Source organism: Mauremys reevesii, linkage group 1 (assembly GCF_016161935.1).
Source record: "Mauremys reevesii isolate NIE-2019 linkage group 1, ASM1616193v1, whole genome shotgun sequence".
Lineage (NCBI taxonomy): Eukaryota > Metazoa > Chordata > Testudines > Geoemydidae > Mauremys > Mauremys reevesii.
In genome coordinates, this window is record NC_052623.1 from 204,735,693 (window position 1) to 204,757,615 (window position 21,923).

At 47.8% G+C, this 21,923-nt stretch overlaps 1 protein-coding gene across 7 annotated transcripts in view; it reads left to right on the top strand.

Moving 5' to 3' along the window:
• The window catches only part of BOC (BOC cell adhesion associated, oncogene regulated), an 89,689-nt gene that overhangs the window by 57,295 nt on the left and 10,471 nt on the right, over positions 1 to 21,923 (top strand). For 4 of the 7 annotated variants that reach the window (XM_039507118.1, XM_039507097.1, XM_039507108.1 and 1 more), the window contains exons 4-10: positions 11,514 to 11,660; positions 12,373 to 12,516; positions 13,014 to 13,307; positions 14,136 to 14,408; positions 15,025 to 15,314; positions 20,184 to 20,352; positions 21,469 to 21,579. In XM_039507118.1, the coding sequence (XP_039363052.1) occupies positions 11,514 to 11,660; positions 12,373 to 12,516; positions 13,014 to 13,307; positions 14,136 to 14,408; positions 15,025 to 15,314; positions 20,184 to 20,352; positions 21,469 to 21,579 (1,428 nt within the window). The remainder of the gene's footprint in view (positions 1 to 11,513; positions 11,661 to 12,372; positions 12,517 to 13,013; positions 13,308 to 14,135; positions 14,409 to 15,024; positions 15,315 to 20,183; positions 20,353 to 21,468; positions 21,580 to 21,923) is intronic. The other 3 variants (XM_039507129.1, XM_039507139.1, XM_039507149.1) reach the window with 3 other exon arrangements.

The following is a 21,923-nucleotide window of genomic DNA, read 5'->3' on the forward strand; positions in this document are numbered from 1 at the left end:
TGGGCTTTGCACTTAGATTAAGTTTCGGAGAGTGCATTCCAGAGCAGAATGGGGGCTGTGTTTTGCCGGTGGGCTGGCCCAGGAAGGGAGCGGAGAAGTGGATGGGATTACCAAGGGCATGGTTTGCATTTAGGAAGGATAAGGAGACCAGTGCACGCACGCTCCTTAGTACGGTTGTTTGCTTTCAGGCCTCTCTTAAATGTCGTTGCTTGGACAAGGCCGTGGTTGTTCCGTTTACCTGGGTGCTGCCTTCCCCCTCTGGCTCTGGTGACTGAGGGGAGACAGGCATCCTTTGCAGAGGCTGTGATCAAGCTGCTAGTGTGCAGGAAGTCCCCACCATCCTCCCTGAGACAGACTCCAGCTATAATCACGTCCAGTGCTGTAGTGAGGCCCCAGAAGTTGGTCTGGTGTTGATTCAGGCCTATGTATACTCCATCCCCGCCCTCACCCCCACCAAGCCAAAGAGAACTGAATTTTAACAGCAGCATTTACAAGGCCTGACACAAGGTGTAGAGATCAGGTAGATAAGTGGCCCTTGGCCTGAGCCATTGAGCTGGAATCAGGGAAGGGGGAAGATGAGTGAGACCTCCCCATCACCACAAGTGTATTGCCACTGAGAGGAGCTAGGAGGATCAGATGGGTTGCAGAAGGAGAGTGAGGGCTTAATGGGCTTTGTTCCCACCAATAGGGGGATGGCTATTAATGCCACTGAATAGGTCTTGTGAACTGATGGAGAAGGTGGGTTAAATAAGTGAGAGACAGTAACCCATTGTGGAGCCATCTGTGCTACATGGCTTGTCCCCTGAGAACTTGTGTCTTCTTCCTACACCATTGAGTTTCAGCGCCGTGCAGGGAAGCTGCTGGGTCTCACTGGATCATTCTCTGGGGCACCTGGCATTGGCCACTGTCGGAAGGCAGGATACTGGGCTACGTGGACCTTTGGTCTGGCCCAGTACGGCCGTTCTTATGTTCCTATCATCTTGGCACATGGCTAAGTGGGCCGCTCCCACCATGATCCCTGCTGTCTTTGGGCAGAGGGAGCCATGAGAGTGGACAGAGTGAATCCCACTGGGGAGTAGAGAGAAGTGGGGAGCCCTGGAACAGATCCCACCTTGGGAAGAGCCCGGATGGAAGGGGGAGAAGATGGAACTGAGGGTGGGACATGAGAGAGACAAGCAAGGAGCAGAACTTTTTGGGGTATGTGGCTGATTGGCATGCCTGAGCCAATCTCTGATCAGGCTAACTCAGAAGACTGACTGAGACTAGCAGTTAATTCTGGCAGTAGAGGTAAACCTGGCTATAGTTTTATAGCCCCCGGGAAGGGAGAGATTTGTGAAGGGGATGGAGGTGGAGTTCTTAAAGCAACAGAACAAGGATCACTTTGCCAGTGTTCAGTTCAAGTCTTCAGACATGGTACAGATGCTTTCTGGGTGTATGTGACTGGGGTACTAGAAGGTAACTTATTGGAACTGGAGTGACCCCCGCCCCCTTCTCTCTCTCTCCCCACCTTGCAAACACCAGCCCAGTGCATAGAACAGATGGTAATGACATTGATCACTACCAGCCTAAGCTGCATTGGAACAGGACATCTAGAGAGGCTCCATATCTGATTCCCAGTCGCTTGGGATGTTCCAGGTCCTAGCCCTTACGTTGAGAGTGATTGGAATCCAGGGTAGCCTAAATGGGGCGGTGCATGGTCACGGGTCCTGAAGGATGGAATGAGACTCTGTAAGGCTGCCTGACTTTAAAATATATAGCCCAGCGCTGGGCATAGGAATATAGTCTGATGCTTCCCTTTGCCATCACACCCAGCTCCCCTTCCAAGCCCCTTTTTCTTGTAGTCTCCTAAGAGTGAAGTGCGCTCTGCACTAAGTGGGTGTGACTCCCCTGGAACGCTTTGGGAGGGACGACAACAGTGGTAAAAGTCACATGTTGCTGAAGATTAGTCATCAGGGCCCCTATCCAGCAAAAGACTGTAAGCACAGGTTGAATTTTAAGCAAGCAAGTAGCCCTGTGGAAGCCAATGGGATTGCTTGCACGCTTTAACTGAAACGTGCTTTGCTGGATGAGAGTGAGTGGATGGAAGTGGCAAAGTAATGGACCGTGCACTAGTCACACAAAATGAGCGCAGCTTACACAAAAAGACTGATGAGAGGGATGTAGCAGGAAAAGCCACTAACACAAAGATCAAAGACAGTACTGATGTAAGCTGGAGCAGCTCGTGGGGACTTCAACTGGAGTTGCACCTATTCATGCCAGGGCTGAATTTGATCCCACTGAATACCAAATGGAGGCAAGTGGCAATTACGTGCCTGTTGAATGCCCACTTAGTGCATGCTGAGCTACTTTGCTACTTACATCCCTTTTCTTACATCTTAGGATCTCCCCCCGCCCCACCCCGGGACAAGCCCTTGTGGGAAGTGAGGAATATACTAAACTGGGTTTTCTCCTTGTCAAATTCTTGGTTGCAATGGAAGAGGAGATAGAGGAGTGCTTTTTTTTGGGGGCGGGGGAGAGAATGGGGGGATGGACATTCATATTGGAAACACTCTAGGGCCAGAGAGGGTCATTCCTTCATGCCCTTTTAGCTTCTAGAAACAAAAGTAGCAGAGCAGCCCTCAGCGTTGGCTAAGCACATGGGAGCAAGCCTGGTGTTGTTGCAAAGTGCCAGTGGGCAGTGACCCCTGCTCTGGGGCATGTTCGGGGTCCCTTAGGAATTTGCAGCTGTCTTCTAAAGAAAAACCCATTCATTTTCCTTCTGCCTGGGCCTCTCCGCTGATGACTCCCCTGACGCAATGGAGGGGGAACTTCATCTCCATCTTGAAAAAGCATTTGCTTGCTTGACTCGCCTCCACCAAAGGCCTCTGGCTACAAGGCCTGGGGTGGCGTGAGGGGTGGGGAGGAAATGAAAACACAGGTGGCGCTTCCTGAGTCAGTTACCAGAGGGGAGGGATGTCTGCTGCGGAGACATGGCACGTTGATCGTGATGTGGCATGGAACCAAGCTTGGGATGTGGTGTGGGGGCTGGGGGGGGATGTGATGGGATGCTAGCATATGAGGGGTGCGCGCATGAGGAGCTGTTTGGAGGGGATCTGACCACTGCTGCTGGGGGGCAGGGGGTGACTCTGAGAGGACAGAAATGCATGAAGGAGGTGGGAGAATGGGATTGTCCGCGTCTTGCCGTGGCACTCAGAGAGGGCTGCGTCCGTTACTCCTCATGGGGAGGAGGCCGACAACTGAGACATTGCTTAGGCAAGAGGAGAGCTCTAACCCCATGGGGCTCTGGCAGCCAAAATGGGGATTAGTGAGGAATAACTCTTCCCTCCCCCCCCCCCCCCGCTTTGTGCTGGAGGAGCCTCAGTCCTTGCCATTTCCTGTTCTCAGAGGCCCTTCTCCACCCCTATAGGGAAGGCTCAAGCCCTTGGAGCCTGTCCTTTTTAGTTCCACATGGTCTCCCACTTGTGTCTGATCCAATCTTATCTGTCTAGTCCATTACTTACCTGGCCCCCTAGCTGTAGTACCCGAGGGCCTTAGTTCCTCCAAACCAGGGCTTTCCTACTAGTCCTAGGATGATTCTTCACCCTGCCCATCGCCGTGCCGGCAGGGGCATGAGCACACACGCACAGACAGAGGCTGGCTTTCTCTCTCTGTCCACAGCCCATCCTAAAGAGAACAAGAGCTGCCCCCATTTTTCTTAAAACGGTGGCTTCAGCACAGTTGGAGCTCAGCCATCCCCAGTGCCCTCCATCCGATGGTCTCAAAGCACTTCACGGACAGTGATGAATTGGGCTATCACAGCTCCCCAGTGAGTTTTAATGGGCAACGACAGTGAGTAGGGGAATAGAGCAGTGGTAGGGTCTAGCATGGGATTTGGGGATAGGAAAGCTGGCAAGGCAGGTAGGAGCTGGCCGAATGTGGGGAGCAGAGCCAAATACAGTCAGTGAGTGTTGAGGAGAAGCTGTCACCCGCAGCTTCTGCTGGTCTCAAAATTCCCCATCTCACCTGCCTGCAGAAAGGAGTCTGTGGGGTCCCTCTGGCTCACGTGACACCCCCACTGGGCCAGGCCAGGTACGTGCAGTAGTACTGGCACTATCTTTGCAGCAGCACCTCAGCCCAGATGTGACCACACTGCCCCTCTGTTTGCCAGACCTGTTTGTATGTAGGTTGTGAGTGCGAACGGGCAAACACACGCCCCAGGGGAGGCAGAGGCCTGGGTAGAAGCCATTTACAAATACAACTAAACATTATTTGTGGGGGATGGACATTTACGGGAACAATCTGGCATTAAACTTGTGAAGGTTCTTTTTTTTTTGTCCCAAAATGTCCCAAGTGGAAAAATGGAAGATGGAGACAAGTGGCCTGATCACATGCCATGCCCTTGCATGTGTCATAGCAGCAGCTATTGCTGTCTACGTGTGTGCATGTAGGTTGTGTGTGTTCAGTTTTCAGGAAGGTGTCTCCTCTTTGGCCATCAGCACTTGCTGGCTTCTTGGCTTCTTCATCTTTGTACTAGTAAGGCTAGTTGTAGGTGTCAAGCAGAGTAAGCACAATTGAAATACAGACAATACAAATCATATTTAGATGATACATGAAAAATACATACAACATGCATATCATATCATATCTCATAACTCAACTCATAACTTTTCCAATGATACCTCACATGAGATATTATCCCCGCTTTAAGATGAGGGCAAATGAAGCACAGAAAAGCAAAGCGATTCATTGAAGGCCGCACACCGAGTGGGTGGCACAAGCAACCATAAACCCCAGGAGCCCTGACTCTGAGATCTATGTGTTAACCTAAGGACGATCCTTCCCCTCTATACACCCAGTGTCTGAAACACTGTCTCTAATTGCAGAAATCTCGTCGTTATTTTCCATGTCCTAAAGAACTACGTTCACTGGTGAGCTGCTCTGCATTTGAGGTGTTGGTCTGTTCTTTCTCCAAGCTCACTGGCTCCTAGGCCTCTCTCCTCTTCTGGGTCCCTCTGTGTTCATATAAACCCCTGCCAGCACTGCTGGAGCCTGGGCCTTGGCTCTGAGATCATAATTTGGCTGTGATTAATTCAGACCACCAGGGTGCACATTAATTTTCCTGATGCTCGTTTATATTTTGATGATCAGGGAAGTATGTGTGATATGGGCAGGCAGACTTCTGCTTCTCTCCTTTTCTCCGCCCCCTTCTGTTTGTGTCTCTTCCTGTTTAATCCCTTGATCAAATGTCAGAGGAGAAAACACCCAGCACCCTTCCCCTCCCCAAGGGTAACAGAATGTGTTGCATGTTAAGAGTTAACCTTCATCTGGCTTTAATACTCAGTGGAAACATGGCTCCCCTTCTCTGCTTGTCTTAAAGGATTAATCACATTTCTGAAGTTCACTCTTATTCCTGCTTTTTTTTATTATTATTTTTAATTGAATGAAGACAGGAAATTCTTGAAGTCTTGAACACGTTCGCTGCAAATCATTTTTTTATGACATTGCTAAACCTCTCCTTCTCTTTTCAACTGTCTCCCTCCTTTCTCCCTCCCCACGCCCTGCTTCTCGAATCAGGGCACTAGAACCATCTCCAAACAATGTGCCTGACAACTAATACGTTTTACATTTGGAAAGGTTTTTCAGCACATTGCCAAGGGAGCTGGTTTTTATTTAAAATTAAAAAGAATCTTGCTTTAATCAGAAAGTCTGTTTTGAGACATTTCATGTCACTTTTCCAGGACTGTGGGTGGGAGAACCTTGGAGCCAGAGTTGTCTTTGCTGTTGGAGAGCTGGTATAAATCCCAGAGAATGAAAACACATTTTTCCACTCTCCCGGTCTGCCAAGGGAAGGTCATGTGTAGTCTGCGATCCACGAGCTCTTCTGATCCCTGCTCTCTGAGCTGCCTGAGGCTGTGCGGGCCTTGGATTTGTATTGGTTCCAAGGAACAAAATAGTTGTGTTTGTGATAATGGCACACTCCTGCGCAAAGTCGTGGTGGTGTAGGTCATACTGCGTTGCTGTTACATTATGCTTTGAAGAGGCAATATGGTCTCGTTTCAATGCAGGGTCATGCCACCCTGAAGAAGTGTGTCAATGCTAGGTCATGCTATGAAAGATGCAACTTTAAGTATTGTTGCAATGTCATAGCATATTGCTGCAAGGTGCTGAAGATGCAGGGTCCTCAAAACACAGCGCCATTACCTGCTTGACCTAGTGTGCCAATGCAAAGACATAGCATCACCCCATAGCAGGTGCTGCAACCAAATTCCTGAAATAAATGTTCATCTCTTTAACATTCCTGTGAGCTGGGCTTGCAGGACTCAGGAAACACTTGCAAACATTTGCTAGAAGAGCCACGTTCTAGTTTACTTGCAGTTGGTCGGAGCATGCTTTCTAAACATGGGTTGACTTCATCCACACTGGCTGGTCAAACTGTCACCAGGAACCAGGCTAGCTAGAACTTTGTTTAAAGCACTTTCAAACAGGTTGGTTTCCGAACTTGGTTTAAGGGCTATAGTAGATGCATCTCCCTGTCCTATAAATGAGTTGAGATGAACCGGCTCCCAATGCTACTATGTTATAGTGCACATATAGGCTACAGGAGCATCTTCACCAGGAATGGGTTTGGAAATAGGTCTCCTGGGTTTATTTTGGTTTATCTTCTTGTCTTTGATGATGTGGGTTTGGCAATCCTGCCACTACCAGTCTGGGACTGGAATGGTCTTAAACTCAGCAGCATTTCTGCTCTCAGCTTCTGAGTGGCTGGCATAGACCCGAAGCGCTACCTGACTCAGGCCATTTCACCTTGGTATCTGCTCCAAGTCTTCTGAGTAGTATTAAAAAATATAGAGAGATACTTTGCTTCCATTGGGGGGGGATGGAGAGCAGGAAAGTGTAGGGGGTTCATACTGAGTTCATCTGAGTCCTAAAGTCTCATTACAGAGACATTTCCATGGTGAGGCAATGGCCCAGCTGGTGTGTCTCTGAGGTCACTGAACTTTTGCAGGAAGGGTCAGCTGTGCAGGGTGGTGGAGGAGCAGGTTCTGATGAGAAGGGGTCAGTCAGCTCATAAAGACTAGCAGAGAGTCCTTGCAATGTTTCCATTATGGCCTCTAACTCTTTGCCTCATGTGGAGTTGGTTGAGAAGTGCAGCTGGAAGAATGTAGACAGCAGGGGAGAAGGAAGGTGGAGGACTGGGCTGGCGGGTGGGGGTGGGGGCGATGAACAGCTCTGTCAAAACATTCTCTCCTAATGGATTTCTCAAATGTACCAGCAGGCAGGTGTCACGTCAAATGCCTTCCCTTATGAAACCTGATCTGTTCCTCTTTGTCTGGTACTCTCATTCTCTCTCAAAGGCACCCTCTGTTGGGTTTTTTTAGCCCCCAGGAACGTGGTGTGTGTTCAGGGCATGGTGTGGGTAACTGGGTCAGCGGACAAAGGAACTTGGCCAAAGTTTGGTTCGTAGCCAGTCATTAGAGCCTTTCTCCATCTCTGGTATCTTTCAAACTCATTTTAATTTTTATTTGCATAGTTGCATGTAGAGACCAATAATTCCCTTCTGTTTTTTCTGTGACCCCCCCCCATTCCCTCCAACATCTCCCCAAACAAACTAGGGGTGGGGGAACCTTAGGACACAATAACAATCTAGTGGTAAACCAGCCTGTGGCTGTCGAGTGTTTGACTCGAGCAAGAATTCCCTGTACGGAGATGCTTAGAATTCAGGCAATGGAAGAGTTTGAAGTGGTGGTTGTGGTCACAAAAGTGGACTCTGAAAATGACTTTTTACTTCCTGTTCCATATTTATTAATTCTCCATTTGCTTCCAGATCAAATCCTTCAAGTCTGCGAGTTGAAGTGTGATCTTTTTTTTTTTCTTCTATGCCCAAAGTTTGCCTTCTAAATCTCTTGAATCTATCTACTCCTATGCTCTCATCTGTCTAAACCAGTGGTTCTCAATCAGGTCTTTCAGGGGGTACATCAACTCATCCAGATATTTGCCTAGTTTTATGATAAGCTACATAAAAAGCTCTAGCAAAGTCAGTATAAACTAAAATTTCATACAGACAATGATTTGTTTATACTGTTCTATATACTAGACACTGAAATGTGAGTACAGTATTTATATTTCAATTGATTTATAACTATATGGTAAAAGTGAGAACATAAGCAATTTCTCAGTATCAGTGCGCTGTGATGCTTTTGTATTTTTATGTCTGATTTTGTAAGCAAGTAGTTTTTAAGTGAGGTGAAGCTTGGGGGCACGCAAGTCAAATTAGACTCCTGAAAGGGACACAGTAATCTGGAAAAGTTGAGAGCCGCTGGTCTAATCCATCTGTTTGGGAAGTATAGCATGGGAGGATGCATAGCATTCATCACCATATTATCCAGGGGCTGAACAGTTAGTTTAGATCCAGAAAGCATTGTCCATAGTAGCCTTCACACTTGATCCTGCTCTTTGTCTTTCCCTGGTATCAGCTAAGCAACCTCTGCCCCACTCGTACACCAGCTGTCCGGAGATGGCACTGAGGACATGTGAAGTGAGAGAGAACCCAGAACCCAGTTTGAGTCTTTCACAGTTGTACAATTCTTCCCTCAGATGCACTCCAGCAAGTTCCTAGTGAAGTCAGTAGGAGCAGTGAATGCATAATTAGGGGTAGAACTGAATCCACAGGAGGAAGATCTGGGCAGCAAATATTTTTATCCATTTCCAGCACCTTCCATCCAAGGATCTCAGAACACCTCACAGACATTAATGAATGGGGATTGGTCCTGCTTTGAGCAGGGGGTTGGACTAGATAATCTCCTGAGATCCCTTCCAACCCTGATATTCTATGATTCTATGAATTAATCCTCTCTGCCCCCACATTTTCTAGTTCAAGACCATCCTCCCCACTTATCAGAAGGGGATGTCATTTTCTAACCATATTTCAGGTGTTCAGGCGAAGTCAAAGGATCATGATGTAATCCTCTCTTCTGTATTACCCAGCCTTTGAACCCTCTCTACACAGGCTCAGTTCACAATGTTTGTGGTAGCTTCTAGGCAGCCCGGCTACAGTTATGTTTGAAATGGCACTTACCTTTCGAATCTCAATTTTCAGTTGCTCAGTAAGTTACCTTTTAGGGCTGGGATTTCTCATGTTCATACACATCCCAGGAGCAGTTTATTCGCAAAGTTTCTTGATGAGCCCTTTTTGGAGCTATTAGGTGAGGGAAAGGAGCAGCGTTCTGACAGCAGCCCAGTCCCACTCATCGCTGAGGGCACCCCTTCAGTACCATCCGTTGCCAAGAGGCACTAAACTGGGTCCTGACTCCAAACCTGAGGTGGTAAAGGTCAGACAACAGGAAGAGGATACTCTTTGCACCAAAACCAAGATCCAGAGTGTGACTAGCTTTGTGCACTGAGCCAGCCTAATTTGTATGGACACGGAAGACCTGTTCCAGGGGGTTTCAGGAAGCCAAATCAATATTTGTAAAGCTCTTTGAAGTCCTAGGATAGAAGGGCCCAGTGTTAACTATATGCATTGTCTTGTTCCCCATTGTGTGCTTTAGTCCGGCTTTGGAATCTAGCTGAATTACAAGTTTACGTACTGAATATACCTCAGGTTGTTGGGGTGTTTTTTTTGTTTTTTTTTACTCCTTTCCATTAACTCCTGAATTTCCCACCCCAGTGCTAAGACTTAGGCCTGGTCTACACTAGGAGTTTATGTCGAATTTAGCAGGGTTAATTCGACTTAACCGTGCACCTGTCCACACCAGGAAGCTAATTAGTTCGACCTAGAGGGCTCTTTAGTTCGAATTCTGTACTCCTCCCCGATGAGGGGAGTAGCGCTAAATTGGACATGGCTATGTGTGGACGGAAATCGACCTTAGTAGCTCCGGGAGCTATCCCACAGTGCACCACTCTATTGACACTCTGGACAGCAGTCCGAGCTTGGATGTTCTGACCAGCCACACAGGAAATGCCCAGGGAAAATTTGACACGCTCCGGCGCCTTGTGGATGTTCTGCAGGACCGCAGGCAGGAGGACAGAGCACCCCTGCACTGTATCTGCAACCGCCCTCCCCCGCCACAAAGTCCCAAACCCCCCTCACCCAAAGTAACAAGAAGGAGGGGCGACAGGGGCCGTGAAAACTGTCACTGCACCCCTGCAGAGTGCACAAATACAAGAAGGCTCTCATTCCCTAAATGTTGAGAAGTCCTTCCCTTCCTGGCTCACCAAAGCCCCAATCCCAGTTTCATCCCCTAACTGTGTAGTTGATTATTAAAAGTAGTTTGCTGTTAATTACTATTTCCGTCAAGTTTTTCTACAGAAGACTGTCTGTGAAGGGGGGGGAAGGGGGTTGTTAATTGCATAGGACAGTCACCTTTACCAGGGTACAGACACGGGGGCAGGATCAACAGCAGGTCACACACACAGTGCAGTCAGTAGGCACCCTGGTCGGTCTGGGAGGTGTTTTCCATGTTCTGTGTGGGTGGGGGGTACGTGACTTTGTGGCATGGGAGGGCGGTTACAGAACTTATGCAGTGGTCCTTGTCCCGGACCACAGAGCCACGCAGCAGGGGAATCTGTAACCGTCCTCCCCCGCCACAAGGTCACGTAGCCCCCGCACACAGAGTCCTGAAAAGGAGGGATGGCAGGCTCCGTTGAAACAACCAGTCCGGCACTGCAGACTGCTCTAGGAGCAGGAGCCTGTCATTCCTCGAGTGTAGAAGCGGTGTTAACATCACTGCACACCCTACCCACCACAGTCTGCATCCCTGTTTCAACCCTTCAATGCGAATTCATTAATAAAGAAAACGTTGTTAACTAACAATGTTCCATTAACTTTATTTTTAAACGTGTGTTGGGAGGGGGGAAACATGGTGAACGGGGTATGTAACCGCAGAAGAAAGTCAACAGTAACTGAAGCAGGGGCAGGTTCAGCTTCTCTGTAAAGAAACTGAACAGTCACAGGTTACCCTGCTCCCTGAGGAACCTATCTTTCAAAGCCTCCCGGATGCACAGCGCTTCCTGCTGGGCTCTTCTAATTGCACAGCTGTCTGGCTGAGCGTAATCAGCAGCCAGGCGATTTGCCTCAACCTCCCATCCCGCCATAAAGGTCTCCCCCTTGCTCTCACAGAGATTGTGGAGCACACAGCAAGCTGCAATAACAATGGGGATATTGGTTTCGCTGAGATCCCAGCGAGTCAGTAAGCTCCTCCATCTCCCCTTGAGACGTCCGAAAGCACGTTGAATGATGACAGTTACCCAAGACCACCCTCGACACATTTTTCCCCCCAGCATGCATTGTGGGGAAATCCCAGAATTCAAATGGGCAGCGGGGACTGCGGGAACTGTGAGATAGCTTCCCACAGTGCACCGCTTCCAAAGTCGACGCCTGCCCCGTTAGTGTGGACTCACAAAGTCGAATTAGTGTCCTTAGTGTGGACACACAAATTCGACTTTGTAAGGTCGATTCCACAAATTCGAATTAAGTTAAATCGAACTAATCTGGTAGTGTAGACATACCCCTACTGTTACTGTTCTCTTAACAGAGATCAAAGACTTCAAATTTGATGGCCAGCATGTGATTGAAGTGGATGAAGGGAACACAGCTGTGATTGCATGTGACCTGCCCGAAAGCCACCCCAAAGCCCAGGTGCGCTACAGTGTGAAACAGGAGTGGCTGGAGGCTTCCAGAGGTGAGCTGCATTCAGGGAGGGGAGGGTCCCTCTACTCTCTTTGCTACCCCGTGCTTCTGTCCCAGCGACCTCTGTCACGTCTCCATATCCGCTGGCTCTGCCTTTACCTTTCCCTCTAGCTCTCCAGTCTTGCAGAGAATAAGTCCTCTCTGCCCACTGCCTGATGTACGTCTCCCCCACAGCTGCTCCTTTCTGAGCCGCTGCCTGGCCTCTGTGTTGTCCCCAGGCAGCCGTGCCTGAGGGGGCCATGCTCAACAACAATTTGCAAACAGAAAAAAGAGGGGGCCTGAGTTGAATAAATCCTAAGTTTAATTTTGTTAAAATGAATTATTCACCCACGTGACTAGAGATGGGTCAGAACCAAAGCCCCAGCTCTGAACCCCTATGAACCCTTGGGAAGTTTTAAAATCCAGATCTGAATGTTGCCACTTGTGTCACAAGTACAGATGGGCTCTTCAACTTCACCAGAAGGTTCGTTCATCTCCCTCCTCCCCAAATCAGTTCTCTCCTTATCCCGATTCTGAGACTGAATCAGCTTATTTCCAGGAGAACCGTTCTTGTGATGTTGATTTATTCAGTTCTCTTTCCCTCCTCTTTTCCCACCTTCTCCCTTTCCTTTGCCCAGGCATGTTTGGAACCTACTGCTGAGATGTTATCTGGCTGGTAGAATAGCTCCTCATAGAGAAAGGTCCTCTCTTCTTTTCCCTTACAGACAACTACCTGATCATGCCGTCTGGGAACCTTCAGATAGTCAATGCCAGCCAGGAGGATGAAGGAACGTACAAATGTGCTGCCTACAACCCCGTGACCCAGGAAGTGAAAACCTCCGTCTCCAGTGACAGACTCCGCGTGCGACGTAAGATGCCTCCCTTTAAACATTTTGGGTTCCTGGCCTCCAACCCATCCCTCTTTGCGTGTGCGACATTATCTTTGGCATCTCTTGACTGTTGAGTGTTTACTTGGGCAGCCTCCGTGTTCTATTATTGTAGCTTTATGTATGGACTTCATGTATTTGCTCCTGGAAAACTTCCTTTGCAGCAGATGGTGGAGGGCTGTAGTTTTCACAGTAGAAGGTCGAGAGGTCTGTTCTCTGCGCTGCATGCGCGTGCGGCTACCCCGCGGAATTGTTATACCCTCTGAGAAGCATTTAGACCTGGGAGCAAGGGTCTGAACTCCACTGCTTGACTGGTCCTCTGCACATTGGTCGCATAAGAACTACCAAGTTTCTCAGCCTGCATGGTGCATCCGTCTGTCCTATTGTCCAGAGGAAGCAAGCGTTCTTGGGGTGCCGCTGCCCCAGCCTATTTGTAGGAGCTGCAGTGTCTTATTCTTTTTCTTCTCCCACATCACCAGGCTCCACAGCAGAGGCGGCGCGGATAATCTATCCCCCGGAGGCTCAGACCATCATCGTCATCAAAGGTCAAAGCCTCATCCTGGAATGTGTGGCTAGCGGGATCCCGCCTCCCCGGGTCACCTGGGCCAAGAACGGCTCCAGTATTTCTGGCTACAACAAGACCCGCTTCCTGCTCAGCAACCTGCTAATCGACGCCACCAGCGAGGAAGACTCCGGCACATACAGCTGCATGGCTGACAATGGGGTGGGCGAGGCTGGAGCTGTGTTCATATTCTATAACGTTCAGGTGTTTGGTGAGTAGTACTGCAGCTTTCCTCCCGTCTCCCCAGACAGAGCCCAGGCTTTCTCCTAGCACCTGTTTCAGGGACAAATATCCACCCCACCTCCATTATAATGTGAAGTGAACCTACCCTCCTTGCTGGCATCTTTAGCACCAGTTTTAGTATGAGGTGATGGAATTGCCCCTGCGGACCCCATCACCTGCCCCGTTCACCCACAGGTTCCACTGTGAGTCTAAGATGGGGGACTCCCCTTGGGGAATCCCATCTCCCATTATTTATATTTCTGCTTTGGGTACTCTATAGCACCCATTAGCGTAGTATCTAGCGCTTTCCAGGTACATTGAAATCTGCATGGGAAGGGACCATAGCGGACTTCAGAGTCTGAGCCTCCTTTTTCCAGAATTTGAGGCAAGAATGTTTAGGAAGATAAGTCCCAGATAATTCTGCAGAGCATTTCCCCCTTCCGACAGGCATTAGCTGGGACTTGAATGGATTTGGTTTGAGCCAGCTGTATTTCATCCAGGCGCTGGTCTCCTGTAGGCATCGGGACACCCTTGTAGTGGCACTGGGGAAAAATGGGATACACAGCTGTGTGTCATTGACATACTGTGGACACTGGACGTGTGGCATCTCACCACCTTGCTGAGTGGTCTCCTGTGGAAACAGGAGGGGTGACAGGGTGGATCCCTGGGTGACCCCATCAAGGAGGAGGACTTTTCTTGGTTGAGGCTCAGTTTTTCCAACCCCTCTCTCCGCTAGAAGTGAATGACCAATCATGGTAGTGCTGTGCACTTTGCTAGAGCTAAAGCAAGTTGTTGTTTCATGGCTTTTGCCCTACAGAACCTCCCGAGGTCACCATGGAGCTGTCCCAGCAGATCATCCCCTGGGGTCAGAGTGCAAAGTTCACCTGCAAGGTGCGAGGGAACCCCCAGCCCTCGGTCATGTGGCTGCGCAATGCCGTGCCTCTCTCCTCCAACCCCCGGTTTCGGCTGTCTCGTAAGGCTCTGCGGGTGCTGAGTGTGGGGCCTGAGGATGACGGGATCTATCAGTGCGTAGCAGAGAATGAAGTTGGCAGTGCACAAGCCATGGTGCACCTTAGGACCGCCCAGCCTGGTGAGTCTTCAGTAGAGTTCACAAGTTACCTTCCTGCAGACATCGGTGCTTTAATTCAAGGGGCTAATGTACAAATAAGTCACTGGAGTACGAAAGGGCTGATACCTCCTTTCTGTCCTGCTTGTGTTTCAGCTGTCCTGCTCTTCTAGCAGCTTAACTCCAAATTGCTAGGGCACCCCCAGCTGGCCCCTCACACTAGGATCTCCATGTCTCCTGGTAGGAGCTGGCTATGTTACAACAAGTGCCACTTGTCTCCTTCAAGTTTTATCATGACAGGAAGGGGTGTGGCCCCACTGGGCCTGTCTGTGGTAAGAGGTGCTACAGGGCGATTGGAAGCTGCCCTCTCTGCAGTCAGCCCCAGTGTCCATGTGCCCCATAGTTATTGTGGGAGAGATGGAGGGGTGAGTTATAGTTATATGTGATGGAGAACGTCGTTCAGAGTGAAATGGATGCAGCAGCCTCTTGAGAAGCTTGGCTATGGTTCCTCTAAGGTTCATGGTAGCAGGGCTAGCAGGAGAATTGAGGTTGCTTCCTACTATCTCTGCGTTTATGAGTGATTTAAAATGGCATTTGTTCTGTCTGCCCCCTCTCCCTTCACCCCCAACTTGTATTTCAGGAACAACTATGAAGCCATGGCGAGACTCCAGGTCGGGCTCAGCTCAGTCCCCCACGCCACTGTTCAGCGACAAGGCTCTGAAGGAAAAAGCCATGTTGCAAAGGCCTAAGCCTACTGTGCTGGAAGCATCTCTCCAGTGCATGACTAACAGAGGGCAGGTGTCTCCGGCCGAGGCGCCCATCATCCTCAGCTCCCCCAGGACGTCCAAGACGGACTACTACGAGCTGGTGTGGAGACCGCGACATGATGGCAGGGCCCCCATCCTTTACTACACTGTGAAGCATCGCAAGGTACCACCATGCTGCTTCCATGTTTCCATCACTGATGCTCTGTAGGTGAATTTGTGACTGGGCTAAGCAGTTATCTAACAGTGCATTCCAAGTGCAGCCACTCACCTCATGGGGGCAGTCACTCACCCTTGCAATCAGATGCGCCTTACCTGTGACATTTGGTTTCCTCCTGCGTTTGTTGCTGGGATGTCCTAAATTTCTGAAACTAAGTCTCTAGGGAAGAGCGCACATTGACTCGCTCTGTAACATTCTGTGTCTGAGCCAAATCACCCAATGACAACACCCAAAGCCAGAGAACACTCCTCTGCAGCTCCTTGGTGCTACCGTAATATAAACATTAAATAATAATTTAAAGGTACAGATGCAGGCAACAAAATTACAGTTTGGAAAACCCAACAATGTGAAATGCATCCACCCCACTCCCCCACTAACTAAATGGTGCTGTCCAACAAATAGCAAGGCTGGGACATGATGTGCAGGATTGCTATGCTGACAGGTATGGTAGCTGTCCGAATAATCCTAAATCTTCAGGGAATGTCCCAAACTACCTGTTTTTTCTAGGCTTTCTCCTGGAAGCCAATACATGACAAGATGGTGAGCACACAACCTACCTGGTGGTGTGGAGTGAACTGTTATTGCTCTGGTAACTATCCTTGCCTTGTTTCAGGGATTAACCCCTTGTAACATCATAAAATGTCTTTGACCAACCTAATCACTCATGATGCTGCTCCTCCTGGTGTGAATCATTGCTGGGACTTTCAGACTGATAGGCCAGATTAAAATTTCCACCACTTGCACCCTGGAATGTTATTTTAACACACCAGGTTATAAGTGTTAATTAACATTCAGAATGATGAACCTCAAATTTTCATCCTGAAACACAACTCCTGTTCGAAATGCAAATATACACGTTCCTTATGTTTGTGCAAGTTCAACTCTGGGCCATAAATTTTGATAGGGGCCGCTGGGCTAAGGTGCTTCATTTTGGGGGGGAGGTGTCAAAAACTACAGTGCCCAAAATCCGGCCGCCACTTGAAAATGTTGAGACACTGTCAAGATAAAAATTCTATTTTTTTTAATTAAAAAATTCCTTCCTAGTTTTAATAAGTTAGAATGTTGGGGGTATTTTTTTGTAATTTACTGCTGCTGTTCATTTACTTGTTGCATTTCCTTCATCACGGACAGAAAACCGATATAGATATCCAGTTCTCACACACTCCAATTCTGTTGTATTTGGAGGATTTCAAATTTCAATTACATATATATGAAAAATGTGCCGATTTTCTCAGAAATGATTAAGTTCATGAAACCATTTCTAGTTTCAGGCTTTATAACCCTTGAAAACATCCTTGGTTTTTTTCCCCCTAAATAAAACTGAAATCTGGGGCATAAACTAACCATGTCTCTTTAAACAGCCATTTACAATAAAGATGTGAGATGTCAACACAAGATGTAACAGAGAAAGGGGATAAAACCATTGGCTCATTGAGTCTTTCCATCTGTAAGGACAAGATGCAGCCCCCGAATAGCATTGGAATGAAACCAATTCTGCGGGTGATCTTAGCTTATGGGCTGCAGTTTGTTCTTGTTTTGTTTGTTTTTTCAGTGCTTCACCTGGAAGGTCCTTAGGGCAGAGAAGGTTGCCAAGGGTCACTACTGTCTGCACTAACACATTTTCAGTGTAGTCCAAATTCTCAGTTGGAGACTCTTCCTTGTGCCTCTTAGGTCCCTACATATGGGGTTTAGCCCCATTAACCCTTAATTTGCTGTCCTTTCTGTGACTGCCAACCCAAGGGATGTTTAGAATTAGGTTTTATAAAGATCCAGATTTAATGAAAACTAATATGAATAGAAATATTTGTGTGTATATGGTGGGGGGAGAGGAGTTATTTCAATTTTAAAAATGTATGTGTGAGAGAGAGAGAGCGAGCGCGCACACAAGATCTGCTCTGTTGGAAATCCATATATGTCAGAGCAGTGCTAACCTAGGATCTGATTCTCAGCCATGCTGAATACCTGCGGTTCCTATTGACTTCAGCTGGCATTGTGTGTGCTGAGTGCCTTTGAAATCAGGCCCCTTAGGGTATGAGAGTGAAACTGACCAGTCAGCGGAAGGAAGTGCAAAAAGGTAAATAAACAGCACAAATAGTGAAAAGCAAATAAGATTGTAAAGATTCTTTCTGTTGTGCTAACTTCAGCAGCTATTAATGATTTAGAGACTTTTACAAATTTATATCCACCCACATTTACCCACTCTATAGACACGGGAGCAACTACTCTACTGTTCTACAGCCTAAGGGAAGTCAGTTCCTACCCAGCCATTATCTCTGTTTTTAATATTCTTCTTTACACACACCCCAGCTCCTGCTTTCTTGAATGTAACAGTCCTGAGGGACCTCTCCCTGGCCTCGCAATCCCACAGACTCTGTAATAAACATAAAACAGGGTAGACATTAATCCGTCAGTGTCAAACACTCAGAGAAGATAAATTACATTGCAGAGGCTTGGCATTTCCGTTTCATCACATTGCCTGCACTGCCACTGCTCCTCTCCATGCAGGGTCATTGAGGTGTCCTGCCTGCTTGCCTGCACAATATTATCCTTGCAGTTGCAGGTTCCCCTCTTTTGGTTGGGAGGAAGAAAAAGAGAAAGGCCCCATACCTGTTCAATTACACTGAAAGATAAGGCTGTGTTAAAAAACCCTTTGGAGGCCATGGCCATATGCTGCATATTCCATGAAGAAAGCTATGTTGAACGAACACTAAGGTTGCATGGTGAAGTTCTCAAAAGTCAGGAAATACCAGACATCAGGTCACAAGCTTAACTCTGCCCCTTTGTTCCTACGCGTCTCCGTTCAGTGTTAAACTAGAGCAGGGGTCGGCAACCTTTCAGAAGTGATGTGCCGAGTCTTCATTTATTCCCTCTAATTTAAGGTTTCGCGTGCCAGTAATACATGTTAACGTTTTTAGAAGGTCTCTTTCTATAATATATAACTAAACTATTGTTGTATGTAAAGTAAATAAGGTTTTTAAAATGTGTAAGAAGCTTCATTTAAAATTAAATTAAAATGCAGAGCCCCCCGGACCGGTGGCCAGGACCCGGGCAGTGTGAGTGCCGCTGAAAATCAGCTCGCGTGCCGCCTTAGGCAACCTATGGCATGGTGCCGACCCCTGAACTAGAGGGTCACATAAACTCATATAATGTAATATAGCTTTAAATAGCACCGACTCTCTTTGCCCCGTTCTAGGCAGCATGAGAACATCTCTCCTCAGCCATTGGCTGGGTCTTTCCAAGAAGCCTAAGGGAGTTAGGCACCCAATTCCCATTGAATTTCATTTGACAAAGCCCAGCCTTAAAATCCCCTTGTGCAGACAGTTTTGTTTTGTATCACTGGAGCTGACCCCGCTCTCTGATGTTCTCTTCCTTGTTGGTGCATCAGTGAGGCCCTCATCTAGAGTGTATGCGGCATTGGGAGGTGGATTTAAAATCCCCCCTGCTGGGGGTATTGCATTGAATAACACTGCTACTCTGAAACTTGTTAATGGGCACTCCCTTCCCGCACTAGCAGGACAAGTGATTTTAGGGGTCCAAGGAATGTAATTGTTACTCGTTATGTACCGAGCCAGCAGGGGGTGCTCAGCATCTCACACACTATAAGGGGAAATTATGCATGGTATTTGATTTCCCCTGAATTTCTTGATGACTGAATAACAGATGTAAAGAGCTACACCCTGATATTTGGTATCTGAAGGCTGATGGCCATGGGGTAATGGCTTGTCAACACTAAACAGAATGGATTGTGACCTGCAAGCAGGTAACTATGCGCTCTAGCATGCAGGGGGTGATCAGCTAAAAAAAAAAAAATCTAGGCAACTCGCACAACAGGAAATAGATGAGCCTAAATCTCACAAAGTAAATGGGACCTAGGCTCCTAAGTCACTTAGGCACTTTTGGAAATTGTACCCTTTGTGTTTCGGTGGGAGCCTTCCCACAGCAAATATAAATGGCACGGGTTACGTTTGTCCAGACACACAGAGCAACCAGACACTTTAAGTCAGAATGACCGTTGTTTTATCATAGGTGAAACATCAAAAGGAGAAAGAACAAAAGTGAAGTCACCATGAGAGAGCACACTGTGTGTGCGTGCACGCAGGCGCAGTCTGACAGTCTGCTGAATTGAACACAAAATGGTAGACAGAAGAGTCCTTGGAGATTTAAATATGCATTACCATTATACAGCTAAATACCCTGCAGTATCTATTAAGGTGGGGTGAGACTAGAGCAGTGGCTCTCAACCAGAGGGATGTGTACCCCTGGGCGTATGCAGAGGTCTTCCAGGTATACATCAACTCATCTAGATGTATGCCTAGTTTTACAACAGGCTACCTAAAAAGCACTAGAGAAGTCAGTACAAACTAAAATTTCATACGGACAAAATGAGGAAGTAAGCAATTTCTCAGTAACAGTGTTGTGACACTTTTAAGCAAGTAGTTTTTGAGTGAGGTGAAGGTTGGCGGTACACAAGACAAATCAGACTCCTGAAAGGGGTACAGCAGTCTGGAAAGGTTGAGAGCCACTGGACTTGAGGGTGGATAAGCTGTACTAAGGTCAGAAGAGCATTCCCAACACTTGGAGGCTTATCCTAGACATATCTGACCGGTGAGCTTTGCAAAACTGGGATGGAAAATCGCACTCCTTTGCAGAAAGCCAATGGCTGGGAGAGACAAGTGAGACAAACTTTTTCAAACTTTCCAGGCTTTATTTCAAGTTTTAGGCAAAAGTTCAAGTTCAACCTAAAAGTAAATGAAAGCCAGCCCCCCTTTCCCCTGGCCAGGCCAGTGATTCTTGTGCTTGTTACTTGTTCTTCAGCAGATTATGAACTCTTCAGCCAACTGGACGGTCAGGGACATCCCTGCAACTCAGCACCACCTGACCCTGACCAGACTGGATCCTGGGAGCTTGTATGAGGTGGAGATGGCAGCTTATAACTGTGCAGGGGAGGGACAGACGGCCATGGTGACCTTCAGGACTGGTAAAGGTCAAATCTTTCCCTAGATGCTTTGGTTTAACTCCCTGAGGTCCCATCTCCCAGCCCTTGATAGCAGGCACCATTCTGGAGTTAGCCTCTCCACCTTGTACCCTGCCGATGACTTTTAGCCACGTACTGTGTTTTGGTTCAGTGCCTATCAGGTGGAAAGGCAGCTGCCCCCACATTCAGTGTCGCCGCCCATTACAGGAGAAAATGAGCAGGGTGGTAGGCAGTGTGTTGACAGCACTGGATGTGGGGAATCAGGATTCCTGGGTTCCATGCCTGCTGCTGCCAATCACTGGCTAGGTGACCTCAGCCAAGTCCGTTCCCCTCTCTGTGGCCCAAGTAGAGGTCTCTCTACCAATAGTTATCAACTTCTCAGGTTCAGCTAGTGGGAGAAATGGTGATGGATTTTTCAGGAAGAATTTAGAAATGTTTTTAAATGGCAAAAAATGTAGCTGAACGTTTCTAAAGAGTCACTTGATCTTCACCTCTGAGCCTAGAAGCTGTTCATCATTGCTGAAGGCCCTACTTCATTTGCGATATTGCGGAAATTGCGGGTCCCACAATATTAGGCTTCCACTGCAATTTTGATTGTAATTAGCTTACTTTGCCCAGTCCACAATTTTGCATACATTTTGAGGTTTGCAACACACACTTGTTTCCCCGTTAGTACAGTAGAACATTTATTCGAGCTGATAGTGGCTGGAGCTCGGGCTCTCAGCCAGACGCATTAATGTCTGTAATATAGTTGCAGCAAAATGTCTAGTTATAGAAAAAAAATTAGCAGGTATAACATAATACTTGAGTGTTTATATTGTTCCAGCAAATTTATCTTAAACAAATAGGTCTTTTCTAGCTTTTCCAAGTTACCGCAATTAATAAAGGTCCATTATCACTTTTCTGCGATTTTCCACACCTTGCCTGCAACTCAGCTGCAATTATTTGACAATCATCCTGCAATACAAGTAGGACCTTATCAATGCTGTGAAATCCTCGGGTTCTGTAAGTGCAAAGTGCTACTATTCCCATGTAGTGGCTGCGAATTTCCAATGGGAAATAAACACCAGTGGATAACTGTCCATCACGCCTCATCTTCTCTGATGTCATTTCTCTCTTGGCCAGGCCGACGACCAAAACCCGACATTGTCGCCAGTAAAGAGCAGCAGATCCAAAGGGACGACCCAGGCACTAGCACTCAGAGCAGCAACCAGCTGGACAACAGCCGCCTCTCCCGTAAGGCCTTGCCTGAGTGGGGAGGGGCGAAATGCCGTGTGTGTTGTGGGGATCCAAAGCCAGGCTGTGTCGGGATCAGAGTCAGTCCCTGTGTAACATTAAGCCTAGTTTATGGGGGTTTTTTGCTCATGACTAGTCGAGCACAGAGCATTTGTGTCACCTGCAGAACAGCACACCTGCTTCCTTTCTCCATCCCCAAGAAGACCATCGGACATCTACCCTGCTCTTTAATTGAATTTTATGCTGGTGAAGGGTGCAGTATTCCCAGCCAGGGAGACTGCAAGCCACAGAACCAGTGCAACATGGCGAAGGGACCATATACATTTCTCACACCCCATGCTGCT